General features: G+C 36.8%; 1 protein-coding gene across 2 annotated transcripts; it reads left to right on the top strand.

Moving 5' to 3' along the window:
• The first annotated feature begins 7,158 nt into the window (after nt 1–7,158).
• On the top strand, nt 7,159–20,945 carry LOC132032583 (protein CHROMATIN REMODELING 19). Of its 2 annotated transcripts, XM_059422224.1 has the most exons (13): nt 7,161–7,716; nt 8,015–8,085; nt 8,480–8,600; nt 10,386–10,426; nt 10,530–10,780; nt 11,441–11,621; nt 12,844–13,029; nt 13,201–13,374; nt 13,454–13,612; nt 16,139–16,213; nt 16,301–16,437; nt 19,935–20,153; nt 20,245–20,945. In XM_059422224.1, the coding sequence occupies exons 1-13, from the start codon at nt 7,299–7,301 to the stop codon at nt 20,399–20,401; spliced, it is 2,190 nt and encodes a 729-aa protein (XP_059278207.1). In that variant the 5' UTR covers nt 7,161–7,298; the 3' UTR covers nt 20,402–20,945. The 2 variants fall into 2 exon arrangements, with proteins under 2 accessions (XP_059278213.1, XP_059278207.1); XM_059422230.1 differs by lacking the exons at nt 19,935–20,153; nt 20,245–20,945 and adding an exon at nt 18,700–18,718 and having other exon boundaries at nt 7,159–7,716.
• Nucleotides 20,946–22,127: the final 1,182 nt, after the last annotated feature.

Here is a 22,127-nt window from a genome sequence, read left to right as displayed (position 1 = left end):
TTTACAGCGTCTCCGCCTAGTCACCAGAATCCAACCTTCATCATCGGCTTCATCAACTTGGGTTCTATCTTCCCTCAATGGTCCTTCCTCATGTTTTTTCAAAGCTGCATATCTGGACCGGATCGAAAAAATCAAAGGTGATAGAGACTTGATTCGAACTTGCCTTCTCATCGTCAGGAAGAATCATGTTTTTATTATCCAACTGCATAACTTTGTCCTTGAAGACAAAGTACTTCTTAAGAGGGTGACTCACAAGTCGATGATACTTGTAATAATTCGGGTCGTTTGTTCTTCAAGCTTCGTTGGGCCTCTTCATCTCTGGTAACTCAATGAGTTTCAGCTCAAGTAGTTTATCAAAAATTTCAAGGACATCAGAATCCAGGAAGGGGTATTCTCTTTCTTGCATCTCTTTTAAGGTCGACTTTCGGCTTGTGTTGTTTGGAAGGAAGTTGCTTTCATACTCTGCTTCTTGCTCACTTTCGTAGTAAACTTTACAGGCAAGACATTGACGTTCATGGACTCTTTATTGTCACTCTTGGGAATGAACTTGATCCACTTCTTGGGTTCCTGCTTTTCCTTTCCTTTACGAGAGTCGTATATAGGCATTACTTCATTTCCAGTGGAAGACATGCTCAACTCCATGTCATGAGCACGAGTAGCTAGTTCTTCAAAAGAGTTTGGTTTAATTCCTTGCAAGATGTAGTGAAGCCCCAAATGCATTCCTTGGATACACATCTCTATCGCAGAAGCTTCGATGAGCCTATGTTTGCAGTTTAGACTTGTATTTATCCATCGATTGATGAAATATATAATTGGTTCGCCTTTCCTCTGGCGAGTGCTTGTAAGTTTGACTATGCTCACTGTACGCCTTGTGCTATAAAAGCGATTGAGGACCTCCTACTCTAGTTTATCCCAACTATCAATAGAATTAGGCTCAAGAATAGTGTACCAGTCAAAGGCATTTCCCTTGAGGGAGCTGACGAACTGCTTGACAAGGTAGTCCCCGCGTTGTTACATATTTCAACAAAATGTGCAACGTGTTGCTTTGGATTTCCCTTACCTTCAAATTATTGAAATTTGGGAGGTTAATAACCAGCGAACATCTTGAAGCTATCAATTCTTGTAGTGTACGACTTTGCGTAAGTAAAAGAAGACTTGGAAGCAACTTCATACCTATCCTTGAGAGTCCCTTGGATGAACTCCTTTAATTGGTCAAGTGGGATCATTCCTTCAGAAGAAACTGGAATTTCCTTGGTAGGCCGTGCTTGTTTTGCGTGAGGTTCAGTCTCTTGTGCTTCTGGACCCTTCCCAGGTGCATGGATGGACTCACCTTCTATTAAGCCATCCATCTTGTCTATCAACTTTTCAATCCGAGCATCTTGATTTTGCACATGCTTGGCCAAGCCCTCGATTACCTTTGTCAAGTTTGCTAGTGTCTCCTCCATAGATGAAAACGTTAGTTACCATTGCTTGCATAATTGTTGGGGATGTTGGAGAATAGCATGGATTGTCGCATAAGTTGATCTTTGACTGGCTTACTTCATGTGGTGTGAGTGGAGAGGATCCGTCACTTGAAGTATCATCATCTTCCTTCATAGCATAGTTCTTGGATCTAGAGAGATCAAGTAGAGCCAGAGTCTTCTTAATCTTTTCAGCAATATTGCTTCCTTCCTCCGATGCATTAGTAGAGGATCTTGCTCCTTTCGGGGATAAAGATCCGAAAATAGGAGTTGTTGCGGGCGATACTTGGAGTGCCTTTTGTCCTAACATGCTTACTTTGCTCCTCGTAACTAGTCCAATGCTACCGAAGGTAATGTCGAGGATGCTTTCCACATCAGCAGAGAATTTGGAGTTAGCAACCTTGGAGGAAATTGATTTGGAGTTGATCTTCTCTAAAGTCATTTTGATTTTCTTGAGTTTTGATGATCGAAAAGTTGAGATGAGAGGTAGAGATTGTCCCACTGGGCGTGCCAATTTGTTTGAAACAAATTTTCAAATATGAAAAATAAACTTCAATTACAAAATAAATTAAAAAAGGGATTTTATTTATCAAGATTGTGAGTACAAATCTATTTATCCCTTGATTCTTCTCTCCTTTTTTTCCTCCGTGATTCGAGAGCCGTTAGTAGCGTATTTCTCGAACGTAGGATGATTTAGATTTGGATATGTGTGGATTTCTCGAGATGTATTTTATTTTCATGAAAGGATATTATGGATCTTCTTGAAGTATTTAGCTGTCAAGAAATATCCGGCCACATATTGACCTCTTTTTGAATACCCATGAGTTTATGGGATATTTGAGATGCCTTTTCAAGGCAATATGTGCCCCTCTTATATAGGAGTAAGCTAGGGTTTAGTGTCACGCCCCAAAACCCCCTACAGACGTGACCAGCATCCGACGTCATGAACAACATCAGAAGAACCTAAAAGATGCAATAACAACACTTGAACCCGCCAGGTTCAACATTCGCCTCCAACAGTTTATAAAATAAATGTAACATCAAGTTCCTTTTTAATAATCTTTCCTTATTAAATTAAACAAAGTTATAAGTAACTGCATATATAAGGATCACAATTATGAAATAAGATCGGCAAAAGTCTAATATAAGTAAATAGTCATAAACATGGCAAACACCCGTTAAGTCGTACGAGACTTTGACAATCACCCATAATTCGATAACTATCTATGAGCTCTAAGAGACAAAACAATCATCTAACTTCGGGGACGCGGCCAAAATCTAGAATAATAAATGAAACAGGAAGTGTCCCACGAACAAGGACGTGGGCTCACCAAATCAACAACAGTAACAAGTTCTCCTAAGCGTCGAGAGTATCATGAACCTGCTCTTCTTTGTTACCTAACATACCATAAAAAATAATAATGGTATGCCTGAGTACTTTCGCACTTAGTGAGTGCCTCGGAGACAACAAGTATTATAAAAATAAAATATATTAATACATAAAGAAATCAGTTCTGAAAAGATAGTATAAAAACAGTCATTCCACTTTATGATTCTTAATGTCGTTTGTTAAACAGTTTACAAAGCCATTAATCAATATAAAAACAGGTATTCAGCATGTGCATCTCAATAAGAATTATCAAAACCGATTATAAAGACTTTTTTCAATTTACAACTTTCAATTATGCCTTTCAAATTGATCATGATTGTCAACAACAGTTCCATGAGAGAATAAGAATATCACACATGCCAATACGGTCCCAAGAATAAATCACATCGAAGGGATGACCGTGAAGGTTCCCTTGTCTGTTGCCGCACCACACCGGAATATGAAATTCTCGGTGGCTATCTTCTCCCCGAATAGCTAGGCATTAACCACACTCCGGGTAGAAGAAGGCTGGCCACTCTTCCTCCCGAATGGCTAGGCATTAACCACACTCCGGGTAGAGAACTCGGTAGTGGCCACTCTTCCTCCCGAATGGCTAGGCAATTACCACACTAGGATCCATAGTGACTACCGTTCCTCCCGAGTAGTTAGGCATAAATGCACCGGAATATGAAATCCTCGGTGACCACTCATCCTCCCGAATGGCTAGGCATAGACACATCGAAATATGAAATTCTCGGTGACCACTCATCCTCCCGAATGTCTAGGAAAAATCACATCAACAGAGTTCATAGCATAAAAGCCAAATTACAATTCATCTCAAGGAAGTCACATCACTATTTACCATTAAGGTTCATTATGCCATATCGTAAAGATAAACCATTTCAAAGAATGTCTTGAAAACGTTTACACTTCTTTAACCAAGATTTAAATGTCATAATTCATCATGAAAACATTAATACCAATCCTTAGCCATCATTATTGATTATCTCTTATAGAGGAATTTTTTTTATAACTTATATATGTACGTAGAGCATGATACAAACTAGGTTTAATGTGGGCTTGTCTCCTCACTCACATTAACCATAATTAAAGCAAGAAATAGAGTTTCAATTCATGAAAAGTGACCTTTTTATTCAATGAAGAGCCTTAAAAGAGACATACAAATCACAACCAAAGAGTTCATAAAAACCGATCGAAAGAGTATGTTCAGAAGAGACATACCTTAATTCCCGCTCAAGCGTACTTCCCACAATCCAAAAATTATTCTACAATATTTTTAGATAGGAGAGGTTAGAACTCTAACCTATTCCCACTCATAAACCCTTCTCACAAACGAAAGCTAGGGTTTTCATGACTAGAACGTCTTCTTGAACACTTCATGAATCAATCATGGATTCTAATCTCATAGGACAACCTACACTAGTCTAAACCCTTTCAATAAAATCACAAAAGTCAAGGATCATACCTTATTGAAGGAATATTAACTTCTCCGAACGTCCCTTTTTTCTTCTCTTTCTTGGATTTCAAGAATCTAGGGTTTTTGGAAGATGAACTAGTGTTAATTTAATGTTAGATTGATGAAGTAATGATGAGAATTGATCAAGAACTTACCTTGTATGTTTTAGGGAAACCCTAGGGTTGTTTACTCTCAAAAAGTCGGCCAAAACGAAGTGGGAATGAATATAACGAAGTTAGGCCTTTATAAAATTCGGGAAAAATCGTTTCAGGCGTAAAATGGCCTGGTGCATCGCCTGGGGCGTCGCCCAGGGTGGCGCACACAGTGTATCCATTTCGACGAAGTCAAAATTTTAAGTTTTTTGGAAATTTGGTTTGGGGCGCCGCCTAGGGCGCCGCGCACGCCTAATTTTCGCACTGCACAGATGATGCTTAGTAAAATAGGCATAACTCCTAGCACAGAGCTCTGTTGGAGCTGGGCAACCTACTGTTGGAAAGTTATTTTAATTATCTACAACTTTCATTAAGGAAGTTTTCCTAAATTCCCAACCTATTTGCACGAAAATGGCTTAGAAGTCAGACCTACTGAAATTTAGGCGAGCTTGAGAACTCTTACGAAATTCACTATTTGGGTTGACTTCAAAACGGCTTCTTATCACCCAAATTTATCCCGAATGGATTAATATAGCTAAAATATCAACTTAATACTGGTTTTCATACATTCACACCTAACTCGAATTTACGGGATGTTACATTTAGGGTAGAGTAGCCTCCAAGAAACGCCAACACATATTGGGCTCATCTTGTATAGTCCAACAAAATTTTGATGTCTACAAGTACTTTTGAAAAAAGCATTTTTTAAAACAAGATGATTTTAGAAGCTTGGCCAAATAGGCTATAAGATTGTTTGTTTTTCAACACCTGAATGTGCATAATGTATTTATTTAAACATAATAAATATACAATTCAAATACAAAATAAAAAAAAAATACAAATTTAATAAATTAAAAATATTATTTGATAAAAATGAAACATTTATGTTCACTATTAATGGTGGAGATGCTTCATAGTAATGGTGGGGGGAAAGGGGGGGGGGGGGGGGGGGGGAGGAAGGGGGTTGGTAGGTGATGGTGGGGTGGTGGTTAGAGGTGGATGGGGGTAAGGTAGGTGGGTGGTGGTGGGTAGGGGTGGGGAGTTGAGGTTGTGTTGGTGGTGGGGGGTTTGGTATAGGGGGTGAGGTAGTGGAGAGTTGGGGTGGGCGGTGGGGGTGGGTTTTGGGGTGAGGGGTTGGTATAAGGGATGGGGTAGTGGAGGGTTGGGGTGGAGTCGAATAGTAAAAATTATCCATACAAAATACTTCTTAATGATATTAAGGGCCTGTTTGGCCATGAGAATTTTCACTTTTTTTTCAGAAAATTATTTCACTTTATTTGAAAATCAACGTTTGGCCATGAAAATTCCAAATAGTTGTATGTGGAATTTGGAAAACAACTAAAACCTTGTTTTCACTTTTTTCACTTTCATACATTCAGTGGGCGTTTGTCCATAAAAATTATTCACTTTTTTCCGGAATTTTTTTTCACTTTTTTTACTTTTAGCGTTTGGCCATAAAAATTATTCACTTTTTTCCGGAGTTGTATTCCGGAATACTAAAAATAAGAAAAACTTGTTTTTCAAAAAATTTCCACTTTTTTCACCTTTTTACACTACATTTCACCAAAAACTACAATTTCAAAAACTATGGCCAAACACAACTCCAACTCCAACTTCAAAAATTCCAAAAAAAGTGAAAAAGTTTTTGGTATTTATGGCCAAACAGGCCCTCAAACAACCAAATATTTTTTGCAAAACTATAACCAAACACAACTCCATCTTAAACTTCAACTCTAAATGAAGTGAAAAATATTTGGTTTTCATGGCCAAACGCCTACTAAGACTTTGTTCAAGATGTTAACAATTAAGAGCTATTCAGACCCAATAAGTGCTTACATGTCAATGTAAATAAATGCACTTAATAGCTTAAGGTCTAAACCATTTAGATTCAGACCTCCATTAAGTGCAAATAAATGAGGCCTAAAATAAGAATGCGATACCTCTTATAGTGCGGCTACATATTCTGTATTAGATCATCCATAGTACTGGCAGATGTGATATCTGATTCTTGACCAAATTTTGCTTCAATAAAATTCATCAAAAGAAAAATAATTTGACATTGTAAACAAAAATATTTTGAGTCAAGAAAAATAATAATCAAGACAGAAAAATTGAGTAGCCAAATGTAATATTTGATTTCAAGTATGTTGAGTGTTACAATCCCTGATTCTCGAACAATAATAGAAATTAGTAAAATAATTTGTAAAATTACACTTGCAATTATAAGTTCTCATTAAAACTAATAACAATAAGTTGTTAAATATTTAATGTAAATAAAATCTCATTTTAAATAATTTAAAACATAAAAATTGATTAAAATTATATTTAGAACTTAATTAAGAAGTCCTTCGGGATGGCTCAGTTGGTTTGGAGGGTGGTTGTCCACATGGATAACCCGGGATCAATCCCCCCTCAATGCCTACGATCGAGCGCTCGCGTACAGGCCAATACGTGCGGTTACATCCCCTGTGTGATTTGCAGGCTATTACACAGTGGGGGGTTTATCCAGTGCGCACAAAGTGCTCACTCGAAGGGCAGAGGCTGTGGCAGAGGTCGTAGCAGTTGCGGGTTATCCTCGGGTTCCAAAAAAAAAAAAAAAAAAACATACTTAATTAAGAAATCATTTTTGTCATTTTCTGAAATAGACCGTCAGCTATCAGTATCTGTGCAGGAAAAAGGGCATACTGTAGTGAATTCTTTAATAAGAGCTTGGTGGCTTAACAATAGATTTCATTTCCCTAACTACTCTGTGGCTCTGCAATTGAGTTTGGTGAGTGAGTGAGTGAATATTCAAAATTCCCTCCTCCAACACCCGTCCTTCTAGGGTTTTCCTCCTAGCCATGAAGCGTGACTATTACGAGATCTCCGACGATGAATGGCCGGAAGACAATTCGTTCAATCCTTCTCGCGTCCTCAAAATCAACAAGCCTTCTCCTCCTCCTCCTATAGAGTCCTTCGCATACACCAAAAGCAGCAACAACAATCACGATACCATCCAAGTGTTAGATAGCTCCTCCGAAGAAATAATTGGAGTGACGGAGGAGAATTTGGAGGACGATGATGCTGAAATTGAGTCCACCAGCCGTGCTGGACGCCGGAGATTTGTAGTCGATGATGAAGATGAAGGAAATGAAGAAGACGAGGACGAGGAGATTCAAGAGCTCTTCGAGAGTGAAGAAGAGGATGATGATGATGTTGTAGGCAAGGCCTTGCAAAAGTGTGCCAAAATATCATTGGACCTTAAGAGAGAGCTTTTTGGTACTCAACTAAAATATCTTATTATTCATACAACTCAAGAGTTAAAACACACCTCAAGTATAATTTTCTCTTGACTTTCCTACTTCAACTATCAAGTTGGAAAAATGAACAACCGATACTTCTCTACTTTTCTATTATATGAAAATAACTACCAGCACTACTCCTGTTTATATTAGTACAAAACCTACTTTAATTCAAAACATGAAAAGCCTGACTATACATTCTATTTAGACGTGAATTAAAATACCAAAAACTAACCAATTTTGGTTTCCTAACTTTGAATTATTTTTTCCAACAGGTACTGCAGCTGCAAAGTGTGATTCCTTCGCTCAAGTCGAGGAGGCTTCGTCATTGAGAATCATCACTCAGGTATAATATTGAGTTAATGATAAAAAACACAACTAAACTAACACTTTTTGGCAAATTTTATATCTCAACTATCTTTCCTTTACCTGCCTGGACTATCACTCTCTTTGTAATAAAACACACCTCGATGCTGAGTTGGCTAAATATTTTTTCCCAATCCACAATAGGCGCGTGGAGGCCAACTCTGCATAGAGAGCTGTGTTTTAATACAAAGAGAGTGATAGTTTAGGTAAGTAAATGGAACAATGGATAGTTGAGTTATGAAACTCAGGAAAAAGTGATGGTTTAGGTGTGTTTTTGACCATTAACTCTATAATATTTGAACTAGTGCATAAGACTTGGAATTTTGCGCTTTATTGTTGTAAAATACTCTGTGATTGAAACATTTTCATTCAAGGATGATATAGAGATGGCATGTGGAGAAGAAGGAGATCCGGATTTTAAGCCAATACTAAAACCTTACCAGCTCGTTGGAGTCAATTTCCTCCTTTTGTTGTATAGAAAGAAAATCGGGGGAGGTACTTATTATTCTAATATTTTTTTCTAAAATATTTTTATGTGGTATTTTTGTAGCATGGACATGTGGTGTGAGTTTATGATGATTCCTCTGTATAAGTTTTTAGGCGCTACTGTGGTTTAACTTTTAAGATTATTGACAAATGTGTGGCTTAATTCCCAGAAATAATTGATAATCACACAATCAGCTTTCAACCTCAAGTTAACAATTTTTTGTCATTGAACCAATATTCTTATGATCAGAATACATATAATCTATTTAATTGATATTCTTTAACAGTTCCCACTCAGTTCTTAAAGCTTGGGAGCCTCAAAGTTTTGGGGAGATATTGGTGTTTATGCTGATTGAAAATAATCAAGAGTAACTCTGATATTATTAACCTTATGGACATCATTCTTGTCTCGTATATATATATCAGAAAGGTGTCTCTTCCCCCTTTCCCCCATGGGCCCGCCTACCTCAGTGAAAAAAGAGAAAAATCAACTGAAGTCTTGGTCACTACTTCTAAGTTCAATTGACCTGGCTAATAGAGGATGATATGCGGTACTGAAGAAAGGTTCAAATACTTCATTCTTTTAGTGTCTTGGAATTGGTCGCACAAAGTGATAAAGCTGAGATGCTACATGTCTTTTTTATGATCTTTAGACAATGTACCATTACCGAGATGAAATTTCCTTCCAACTTGGTATTTACTAAGGGATTGTTTGATTGGTCGCATAAACAAAAACAAGTCCAGATAGAATTCCGCATAAGCAATACAATATTTGGTTAGTCAAATAATAACTAATTTAGTGTTTGGTTGATGGTATTAAACTTCACATAGCTAATGCAACATTTGCTCAATGTTATATTATGGGAATAAAATTGCGGAGTAACAGGTGTATTAGCATTACATGCACAAGAGTATTTAAAGTAAAAAAAAAAAAAAGTGATAGCTTCTAGCTAGTTCAATGGATAAGATGGCTGCGCTCCAGCTCACTCAAGAATGGGACAGCAGTGGTCAGCCAGCAAGCTCAGAGCTTTGGTCAATACGTGATGTGCAGTTAGATGCATGTCACGAGTTTGAACCATGCTGCGGACAAAAGTTTGGAGTTTAAGTGAAGAAGGTAGAGGGTGGGTCCACTATCCATGAAGTTTTGAACCGTACACCAACTTGCCCTCGAAAATTGCTCTGTTGTTAGAAAAACAAAAGTAGGCAATCTCTGCACAACGACCGTTGTACTATTTCTCAACGTATAGCACTCCCTACATTATTATTCACTTCATAACAATCCTCACAATATTATTCACCACATAAGCGATCTCTATATTATCATCTCTGCATAATGGGTCGATGAACCGAATAATCTGCAAGTGTTTCTCAATATATAAGTAATCAGTTAAAGCTTAAAGTACATTATTCCATTCAGTTTTTAAGTTATTCATACAAAATGACAAGGCTGTTGCTAGTTGCTACTCCATGTCTTTTATAGTGAGTCTGATCTGTTTTATATGCATTGAATCTTTGTACTTTTAAAGGTTAACAGGAAAAACTCTTTCCCGATTTAGGTTCACAAGTGAAACTCACATCATCTAAATAGCCTTAATATTTCTCATGAACATGTTTCTAGCATATAGCAAACAGTCACGACCAGCATTTTTTTTTGCCTGTACATATAGAAAGAAAGCCTCATGTTTCTGACCAAGATATGCTACCAAATTATAGCTTGACAAGCGTACATACATGCATCCCAGTTGTGGAGTCTTGTACCTTAAACTTAAACTTTTCGGGGCTGGTTTTATGCAGCTATACTGGCTGATGAAATGGGTCTTGGTAAGACCATTCAGGTATGCCACAGTTCTAACTTTTTATTTTCTCTCATTGATGCAGATTAATTCTTTGATCTTGATTTTAAGTGATAGGTAATGATGTATTTATCCGTCTTATTAGGCAATCACATACTTAACATTGCTGAAGCATTTGGAAGATGATCCTGGTCCTCATTTGATTGTGTGTCCTGCCTCTGTTTTGGAGAACTGGGAAAGAGAGCTAAAAAAGTGGTGTCCGGCATTTACTGTGATCCAGTATCATGGTGCTGGACGATCAGCTTACTCCAAAGACTTGAGTTCTCTTGCTAGAACTGGAGTGCCACCTCCATTTAACGTTATCCTAGTGTGCTACTCGCTCTTTGAACGACACAGGTTTGCATATCTTTTTTATGACCTTCAGTTTGCATCGAAGTGGAATTTACCGTCTTACTGCTCATGGTTATGTATTTTCTAGTCATTTATCACTGTAAGGTGTTTTAGATTTCATAGTTCTGCTTCAGAATGAAACATCTGGTATATGCCTCTGAAAGAACTGCTAGAATGAGTGCATTCAGTAGCCACAGAAATTTTGATTAATTAAGGACTTAAAAGCATCAGTGACTGAAGATTAGATTTTATATTCCCAAGCTGCTTAACTTGCAAAGGCTAGTTAAATTAATGGTCTATGCATCTCAATTATTCTCAGTGGAGGCCACAAGAAAATCCATAGTTAAGAGCCTCAGTTTCGTTTGCTGAAAATTAAATCTCAGGGTCCTATTCTTGAAGATACTCTGCTGCTGTTCTTTCCATTGTGAAACTCTAAACTTTGAATTTCACCATCCTAAGGTGAAAATTGAGGCAATGGGAAAAAGTAAGTCTTTGCCATTTCTTGGAGAATTTTTCTTAGGAAAAGGATCTCTTATTATAGAAAAAAGTCTTTAAACTTTCATGTTTATTGGAAAAAAGTCTTTGAACATTCATGTTTTGAGTGAAGCCTAGCTAGTTCGTACTAGTCTTTGTCGTTGAGTCTTATACCTGTGCTCATTCTTGCAGTGCACAGCAGAAAGATGACCGCAAAATTCTGAAGCGCTGGCGTTGGAGCTGTGTGATAATGGATGAGGCTCATGCTTTGAAGGATAAAAGTAGCTATAGGTGGAAAAACTTAATGTCTGTTGCACGTAATGCCCACCAGCGATTAATGCTCACCGGCACGCCACTACAGAATGATTTGCATGTATGATAGCCGTCAACTGTTTTGTTTTAAGCTGCTAATGGATTTGTCATATATAATGCATCTGTACCTCTTATATGTATATTATTATATGTCAGAAAAAATGTCAGTTAGGGACATTCTTTAATGTGAGTTTGTTGCTTCTGCGTAAAAAGTAAAAAAATGTTTTTTTGTTACGTATAGGTGGAATACTAAGTAAATTTAATGGCACTTCAAAGTAGACAATTAACAGTGTCCAATGCCAATCTTGGTAACTTATCCTAGCTGAACAAATTGGTAATGAAATGCGCAGATATTTGTTAGGAGTATTCCCATAAGGAGTAAGAAAAAGCTTTATCTGATATTCCTGAATTACATGGTGATGTATTTTAGCCTCAATGACCCTGGATAATAATGTAGAGAAACGTCTCTATTTAAAGCACAGCTTACTCATTGCTGTGTGATGTAAGTGACTCTCAGAAGTTCCTGTGATATATAGCCTCAATGACCCTGGATGATAGTGTAGAGAAACATCTCTTTTAAAGGGGCTTGTTCATTGCTGTGTGATGCAAGTGACTCCATTGTCAGAATTTCCTGTGATATATAGCCATCCTTGCAAGGGCAGTTTGAGGTTCTTTGTCCTGGACTGAGCACTTACGAGCTTATATCAGAAGTAATAAGTCACCAGATTCTATAACTTGCTCCAGAGGAATGCTCTCAACAAATTTTCCCCATCCTTTTCTCTCTTTTTGCCATGTTTGGATGTGATGAGAAAACTTTGTCGTTATTTAAGTCTGGTGAGACATTTTAGCTCTCTTACATTTGGTTTCCTGAGCAGATGCTATTGGTGATGAGTGCTCATTCTCTATTATCTTAAAATTTCCTGGATAGTAGGATAAGTTATTCTAAATTTAGGGTTTTGAAGTTTTAATCAACCACATAGTTGAAACTCAGATTGCCTGGCTTCTCAAACAACTTTTAATTTCGATTGTTGGGTAGCCCCGTATGTTTATTATTGCATGGCTTCTTCATGAATCACCAACTTTGTGTGTGTTTGCTATACATTTCTCAGTAAGTACAAGTAACTTTGTGTATATAATCTTTTTAAAAAATATATAGTTTCTTGGTCGTTTTACTTGTAATATGTCTTGTGTATCATATCTGCTGCTTTGACAATTGTTTTCACAATTCATGCTTATCTTTATGTTTGATTTTGCTCTGTTCAGTTAGTGGTTTTCTATTGCAGGAACTTTGGTCAATTTTGGAGTTTATGATGCCTGATCTATTTGAAACAGGAGATGTTGACTTGAAAAAACTATTGAATGCAGAAGATAAAGAGTTAATTGCTAGAATAAAGTCCATTCTTGGACCTTTCATTTTGAGAAGATTAAAATCAGATGTGATGAAACAACTTGTACCAAAAATACAGACGGTATGTATTTTGTTCGGTTTTTATTTCTTGTTTTTCTTTTTCCTTGATGGTAACTGTTTCCATCTTTGGTCTATTGATGTTTAGATTTTGCTATTCATGGGCTTGCCTGTAATCACTACAGTTTTTACATGTTAGATTTATTATATGAGAGAAAAGAACTTTCTACTGCAGGTTCGTTATGTAGGCATGGAGAAACTACAAGAAGATGCATATAAAGAAGCGATTGAGAGCTACCGCGCTGCGTCTCTAGCTCGTGTTTCAAAGCAACCTGTTATTAGTTCGAATAATGCTGGTGGTGTCTTTTCTAGACGACAAATTTCCAATTATTTTCTTGAATTCCGCAAGGTGCTGAACTTATTGATACCTCTGAATTATTATGTTCAAAACTCCAGATTTTTGACCAATGATGGTATGGTTTCTTCAGATTGCCAACCATCCTCTGCTTGTGAGGCGTATCTATACAGATGATGATGTTGTTCGAATTGCTAGAGTTATGCATCCCAAAGGTGTCTTTGGTTTTGAATGTACAGTGGACAGAGTAATTGAGGAGCTGAAGGGCTATAATGACTTCTCGATCCACAAGGTATACTTTCTTTTGTTTCACTCATTTTTCTTCTTACAAACTTATCTGCTTCCACGCATTAGGTTAATCATGGGCTTCCTCCACATGACATACTCCCCAGTTCTACTTCGTTTGACATAGTTTGACTCACCAGCAAGTTTAAGAAAGCAACAAAAACTTTTAAAGCACGTGTTTTTAAACATGCGATAACATTTGTGTGGATATAAGACTTTTGAAACTTGTGCTCTTAAACTTGCCATAACAGATGGTGTGACTACAAAAGCTTCTCATTGAGGAAATGTAGAAATATTCCATTCTTTTGGAATAGACTAATAAGGAAATAAAGCCAAACAAAATGAAATAGAGAAAAACAAAGTGGAGCGAATGAACTATGTATTTTGGATCATGTAGCATTCCACTATCCTCTGCTGCTTAGCTTGTCAACCTCTGGTAATCAAAGGAATCTATCTATCATCTTAATGATAATGGAAGTGCTAACGGCACAGTACAAAGCAGCAAATAAAGGTGTGGACAAAAGCAAAAAGACATACATTTATCATGCAAGCTTACAAGATCTTCTCCTTCCTTTTCGGGGTAGTTGTGAAACTTCTAAAATCAATACTCAAATTTGAAAGCAATAGAATTACCTGTATTCTAGTTAAAGTTTGTTTCAATTCCACTCTTAACAATGTAATTAACTCTGGAAAACATGGCCAAAAAGCAAACAACAAAATGAGAAAAAGAAAAAGGAAAGAAAATGAAGCAGCAGCTTAATTGCATTCTCCAAGAGCTTTAAGACTCTGTTTCACTTTTGTCCAAATTGGGAGTGATCCATTCTCTTAACCAATTTAGCCTTGAATAGGAAGGGAAAGGAAGTGCCAATAGGAAGTAAGGAAAAGAAAGACTAACGATGGAACAAAGAGAACCGGTGAACAATTTTGCAGATGATGGTGTTAATTGGATTTGGTGGGAAGTTTAAGAAAGGAGATGATTATATGAGAAATTTTCAAGGGGATAATCTGGTGATAGGTACGAATCGTTTTAGACATAAATTCTGACAGGTAAGTATAGGTATAGATATGAATGAACATGCCAATCCAAATGGCAGCATAAGTTGAATTTTACATTTATTTTAGTAAAAGCTGGATATCGAGTGGCTTCACATTGAACTAACTTTTTGTCAATCTTGACCATTGCACGACACATGTTTGATTTAAGTGATTGCATTTTGGTCAAAATCTTCCTCTTTTCTTGCCTTTTCCTTTTTCCCCTTTGTTTTTGGGGTTTTGGGTGTGTGTGTGGGGGGGGGGTGGGGGGGATTGGTGGTGGGAAGAGTAGGGGTGGTGAAAGAGTTGTACCTGGGTTTAATTTTACGTCTGACCATTTCGACCTGTAGAACCCATTAACCTGGTTTAATTGATTTTCTCATTACGTATTCTGATGTCGTCACATTTTGATTTGTATTTTGCAGAAGTCGCAAGTTGAGAATATGTAGGGAAGGTATTAAGTGTTAATTAAAAAAAAAAAAAAAAAAAAAAAAACAATTGGTAGGTTCTGATACTGTGGCCTTTTAGTTTAGGCAAATGTATTCTTCTCCATCAATTTGCTTTGTACTGACATCTCTAATTTAGATCTGATTGTTGGAGTAACATGATTAACTTGGTGGCAAACAAGAGGGGAAAACAAAGAAAAAAAATGGCATATAAGAGGTGTAAAGAACCTAAACTATGATAATGGATAACCAATAGAACTAAGTCAATTAATATTCTATTAATGCTTAAAGTTTAGATGCAAATACGTTCAAGAGTTATAGGATTACCCCCAAAGTGATACACACTTGTAAGCAACCCTATGAAATATTAAAGCAAGCAAGAGGTAAACCTAGTTGGCTAGTCCTCATAATGTGTAATTCCAGAATGTGTGCAAGACACTTAACTTATTACTTATAGTAGTACTGTGGGTTGGGCCAAGCCCTTTAGGTAACCCCCCCCCCCCCCCCCCCCCCCCCCCACAAAAAAAAAAAAAAAAGGACCAAGTAACTAAAGAAGTCAAAGATGGACATATGGCCAAATAACCACAACATGGTCATGGGCCAACAAGTGGGAAATCCCCTAACATCCAACTACAGTCCAGTCGGTTCTTAGTCTATGGTCAATGGTAAGCTCAACCTCGGTCAAACCTGCTCAACTCTCCCTGTGTTCACTTGGATTACTTGAACTTTGACTCTCCTCCTTGACCATCACCTTGAGCACATTATACTCTTTGGGGAGCTTCCCAAATGCTTGAGAAGTCCCTCAACCTTCTTGAGGAATAAATGAATATCTTATATCTTTAGCTTGCCTCCTTGTATAGACTCTTATTAGGGGTAAATTGTGGTGCTTCCTTCTCTCAAATAGGATCATTGAGGCCTAGTTTGTCGTCAGCTGTATCAGTTTATCTTCCATTGATGTCAACTGCCATAAACTGGTTTTGAAGCCAGACTACTATTGACCTCTTTATTCCTTAGTTATGCGATCATTTGGATTTTTGGTTTTCTATTACTTGCAGCTTTTACTTTATTATGGCGATAATAATAAGGGAGTGCTGTCAGATGAACATGTTATGATTTCAGCGAAATGCCAGGTTAATTTCACAGGCCTTCTGGTTTCTTGTAGTCATTTTAAAGTTGTACTGAATTTGCTCAAAATAATTGAAGTGCTCCATGTGCAGGAATTAGCCAAACTTCTCCCTTCATTAAAGCTTTCTGGTCATCGAGTGCTTATTTTTAGCCAGTGGACATCAATGCTTGATATCCTGGAGTGGACCCTAGATGTTATTGGTGTTACATACAGGCGCCTGGATGGAAGGTATTAAAATGTGACTTTCTCTTAACGGATCCTTCTTTGTTGCCAAACCTTTTTTAGTAATGCTTCTAGCGCATGCTGTTTCACAGCTATCTCATCCTCAATGACACATCAGATGTTTATCTTGAGGAAGTTGAAACAAAGAACTTATAATGGACCCAGTGGAGTAGGAAATTTTTGTGCAGCGGTGTCCATATTTAAAGAAGAAAACAAACACAACAACAACATACCCAGTGTAATCCCACAAGAAAGAAGACAACAAATAAGCTATTTAATATAATACCATATATTTTCCTTTAGTTTTTTTGGAATGGGCTTTGGCTCACTGGTTTAAATGAATTTTTATTTCCGAGGAGGTCAGGAATTCAATCCTGTACAACCTCTATATTTTCAAACAAAAAAGGACTTGCCAAAAAATTGATGCAGCAGAAGATCGAACACGTCATCAAGAAGGGAAATCAGGCACTTGACCAATAGAACTGGAAGCTTTATGGCAATATAAAATTATGTTTTGTGTATTATTCATATACCTATTTTTTACTAAAATTTTTGGACGAAGCATGTTACGTGACACCGTTGGTATAACGTGGATAACCCCCCTCGTGGGACCAGGTAAATGAGTTGCTTGTATAATCAATACCAGTCCTCGAACACGTGCGTTGCACGTGTATTCCATGCTAAGTAGTATAAATATTTTTAAAACATTACAACAAGTAATACCAAAAATTTGCCCTCAAATAAATTGCAAAAGTAATATCCGAACAATTTCAATTGTGCAATTCTTATAATACATCAAGCATTCAACTTGAAATTTCCCTTTTTAATATATCAACAACACATAATTTAAATATTGGCTATGATTACAAAAACGTCGCATTATCACTGAAGACTATTATTTAGTAGTCCTTGGGAGGGAAAAAGGATGTTATCGTCTTCAGTGATAATTTGACGTTTTGGTAGCTTTTCCGTCACCCCATCTAATCTCAGTAGAAGAGCTTACTTATCTAATTATTTAGCAATGATTAATAACAGCGGAGAGTGTAGCTGACTAAGAATTTGCACAAACAAGAGAATATTGTTCCATGAATGCTCATAAAATCTAGCAAAGAAAAATAAATTTACCTGATATATCTAAAGTTCTTCTCTATTGTTTCTTCTAATGGTGATGGTTATGCATATTGTAATAAGCTAATAAGTAGGCTGATAATATTCAACAATCAATACAATAATATACTAAGCAATTTATTGTGGTAAGCGAATGGCCATTTGTACAGATGGAGAACGGATGATGAATAAAACCCAAAGGTTTATTAAACACTAAATTAATGATAGGAGGTGAAAATGCTTTGGTGGTGTTAACTTTTCAATTACCATGTTCACAGCAGCTATAATACACCATTTAGTATGGGACCCTAATTAAATAGCCAATTTAATTAGTATGATTATGATGGAATGCATTTACTATTTTATACATTATTGTTATTGGAATAGTGTTTTCTTAAAGGGCAAAAATGTCGTTCAATATTTTATGGACATTTTGGCAATTCAACTTTTCAACTTAGGGTCTTCCTACTTTTAGAATAATATGATCCATCGATTCAAATTATTGAAGAGACTCTTATGCTTGAGTGTCAGTCAATTGATACTCCTATTGAGCAAAATCATTGCCTCGAGGAACTTTCTAATCAAGTCCTTACTGATAAAGAGAGATATCAAAGGCTAATTGGATGCTTGATATACTAATCACACGCTTGACCAAACATTGCTTATGCAGTTAGTGTGGTAAGTCGTTTTATGCATAATCCAAGTGACGTTCATATGAATTATGCAGTAAGGATTTTAAGGTATCTGAAGTCATCACTAGGGAAATGCATTATGTTTAAGAATCAACAGTACAACTGTAACCGGATATTATGACTTGGATTGAGGTGCCGTAGGAGAGACGACACTCAACAACTGGGTACTTTACCTTTGTCAGAGGTACTGGTTACTTGGAAGAGTTAAAAACAGAAGGTTGTTTCCTTGTCTAGTGCATAAGCTGAATATAGATAAATGGTTAAAGCAATTCAGGAGCTATTATGGTTGAAACGGATTATGGGGTAACTTGGTTTCCCTCCTGAAGGAGCTATGAAATTATACAGTGACAATCAGTGCTATTAAAGATTGCAGAAAATCTGATACAACATGATTAAGATTAAACATGTGGAGATTGATCATAATTTTATTTATGAGAAGTTCGTAGAATAATTTATTTAAGTTCCATAGGTGAAGGCCTCAGAACTACTGGCTGACATTTTGACCTAAGCAGTTTCAAGAAGGATCTTTTGTGACTCACTTGTCAAGTTGGGTATGTCTGATATCTATGCTCCACCTTGAGGGGGAGTGTTGGCATGAATCATCTATGGCGTGGCCCTTCCACGGACCATGGCTGAAGTCAAACACCCCAATTAGCCATACCTTTCAGTGGCACCTTCTCAGCAAATGCAGCTCTAATAATGTCGATCTTCAGTTGGCCCATCAAGAATTTTACCCACAATTGTCATCTTGCAATCCTCAGCCATGACTCTGTAGTAGTCCTTAGCTTTGAAGATGACTACAAGCATGCCATTCAGGGTCGCACTTGATTTTACAGAGTTCCTTTCATGGCGATTTTGCAGTGGTAGTCATTGACGAACCATCTAGAGTAGTCACACAGCTTGGTTTAGCGGAAATTCCTTCATTGGACTGATTTGCCCTAGCTGGGGGATCAACATGATGTTCCAAACGCGCGGGTTGGAGGCCCACTAGTGGTTCCATGAAGGCATTGCATATGTCAAGCGCGAAGTGTAGAGAGAAATAAAAGGGGTGTAAATCAGTAATGTGATGCAGTTGAATGTATTATTTATGGATTACATGTTCATAATAGCATGCTAATTTTTTCCTTTTTCATTTGATCAAGTTTTATACTGAAGAAATCATGATTTAAGGGGCCATTTGGCTTAGCTTAAAAAAAGCAGCTTATAAGCTGAAAATAACTTATAAGTCAAAAAAAAAAAGTTGGGCTACCCCAACTTATATTTTTGGGCTTCTGTTAAGCACAAAATAGCTTATAAGCTGGCCAGCCAAACACTCAAAAAAGCTGAATACAGCAACTTATAAGCTAAGCCAAAGGGGCTCTAAATAGACTTCCATTTTCTTGCATTCTGCATGTCAAGGAAATATTGCTTGTGTTGAGGTACGATAGCACATGACTATACTATGTTATAAAAATTAGGATGAAGAATTACTGTCCCGTGTAAGTCAGTTCTAGATCTGCACACCGTACATTGATATTCTAGTTTAATACACTTAATAATTTGACATGCTCTGGATGTCAATGGAAAAAGAATTTTGGTTGCTAGTCAAGTAATCATTCTTATTTCTTGGTTACTTGTTTCATGAAAAGCATTAGTAATAGAATTGATGGGGGAATTATTAGTATCTTCTTAAACATGATGTCTTGATTTCGTTCATTATTTCAGTACTCAGGTGACGGAGAGACAGACAATTGTTGACACCTTCAATAAGGACACTTCCATATTCGCATGCTTGCTCTCCACAAGGGCAGGAGGACAGGGTTTAAACTTGACAGGAGCTGATACTGTTATCATACATGACATGGATTTTAATCCACAGATAGATAGGCAAGCTGAAGATCGCTGCCACCGGATAGGCCAAAACAAACCAGTTACAGTATACAGGTTGATTCCATAATCTTGGTTTTCTTTTCTTTCGCTTCTATATTGAAATTCTTGTAGTTCACACATTTCCCTTTTGGCTTTCTGCATGAAGGCTGGTGACAAGGAACACTGTTGATGAGAATGTATATGAGATTGCGAAGCGAAAACTTACACTGGATGCAGCTATACTTGAGTCTGGTGCCCAAATTGAGAATGAAGGTGATGCAAAAACTATGGGAGAGATATTATCGTCTCTTCTGCTTGGTTAATGGTTGGGCGCCGTTTCTGGCACGACATTCAAACCAATATCATTTTTGATCTATTGGCATTCATTTTCTTCTGTTTTCCCGTTTTCGATTTTGCCCTCCAGAATTTCTGAGGGGGAGAAGTGGAGGTGAGGGATTGATGTAGGATCCCTCCGTACTCATTCTCCCCTGTTGATCATATAATGCCATGTTCGCAGATTATTTTAGGGCCTTCCTTTGGAAACAGAAAATTGAGCCAATGCCGTGCTCCTGTTGTATTCTACTAGAATAGATCGACCCCAGTTTATAAAAAAAATTCAACTCTGTACAGTACAATCTTGTCATAGGTAAGTCTTTATTTTTATTGTAGTTCTGGTCATGCACTTTTCCTAGTACTTTTATCCATTTTTGGCTCAAAGTAGTACTCCTATTTTGATTGAGGTTCCGTAATGAACACTTTTTCTAGTATAAAAAACCTTTGCTCATCTATGGCGGACGAGCATACTTAGCAGTATTTTGAATTGCTGGAGTCGGGGTAAATTGAGTGGGTTTTAGAATTTTTAATGTAGTTTAAATTTCTTATATCCTAGCTATATGCATTTCAAAGTTGCTTAATGGATGAACGAATTTTAGAAAGTTCTATGTTAGTAGGACTCTTCTTCCTCTATACATCATTCAGAAAGTAGCTTAATGGTTAACTGAGAAGATGACTTACGGTTAATTGACTTTTATGTCGTTCAACGATTACTTTTTTTTAGCGCGGATTGCCCTTCATTTAGGGTGGTCTATAATTTTTGCCCTTCAAATTTGTGGTCTTTAAGTTTTGCCCTTCGCCTAATACTCCGATGTTGTGGGTTCGAATCTCAGTTCAGTAAAAAAAACAAAAAATAATAATTTCTTAAGGCAGAATTTTTGCCTTAAAAGTTAAAGACCACCAATTTGAGGGGCAAAAATTAAAGACCGCCCCAGCGAAGGGTAATCCTGCAAATTGCCCCAACGATTACACTAGTGGCGTTTGACTCATTGAGAGCATGGGCCCAATATTTAAATAGTAGAATAAAGTTTGTAAATTATAATTTAAAGTTGAAGAAAATTCTTTTTCATTTACGTGCTTTATATCTCATTTGTTTGTACTAAATCAAAATTTGAATCTCAATCATTCAAATCTTAATAGTTAAGTATATATTTATTTTGTAGTCAGAATCTTATTATTCAGATTTTAAGAGGTAAGTATATATTTAGTTCTTAGGTCTAAATTATAACCATTTCAACTTCAATGATAAAGTGTATATTATTCTAGCTGTTGAATGAGTCTGAATGATTAAGATCTATGATCAAAATCTGAACGATTTATTGACAAATGAAATTCCGTCTACTTCTACTTCCATAGTTAATCACGACACCCACCATTGTTAACTATCACAACACCATCGTAATCATCATTAACATTACAATTATTATTGTTGACAATTATCATAATCAATCACCATTATATATTGACAACAACTGCTATGCTGTTAATCATCATTGCTACCATTAGCAATTAGTATCATTGGTTTTTTTATGGACATAGGTGATAGCGTTTTTTTTTTTTTTTTTTTTTTTTTTTTTTTTAATCAATCTCAATTCTTTGAAAGCTTTCACCAGTTGTATTCTTCCTCTTCTTCATCACTAATTTGTTTTCCTCCCCCAAACAGTCCATTCAGTGTTCGAATAAACCAGGAAGGGTATATTTATAAGGATAATGCTA

Source organism: Lycium ferocissimum, chromosome 2 (genome assembly GCF_029784015.1).
Source record: "Lycium ferocissimum isolate CSIRO_LF1 chromosome 2, AGI_CSIRO_Lferr_CH_V1, whole genome shotgun sequence".
Classification (NCBI taxonomy): domain Eukaryota; kingdom Viridiplantae; phylum Streptophyta; class Magnoliopsida; order Solanales; family Solanaceae; genus Lycium; species Lycium ferocissimum.
Note: the sequence above shows the minus strand (reverse complement) of the source record. Positions and strands in the feature narration are given on the sequence as shown.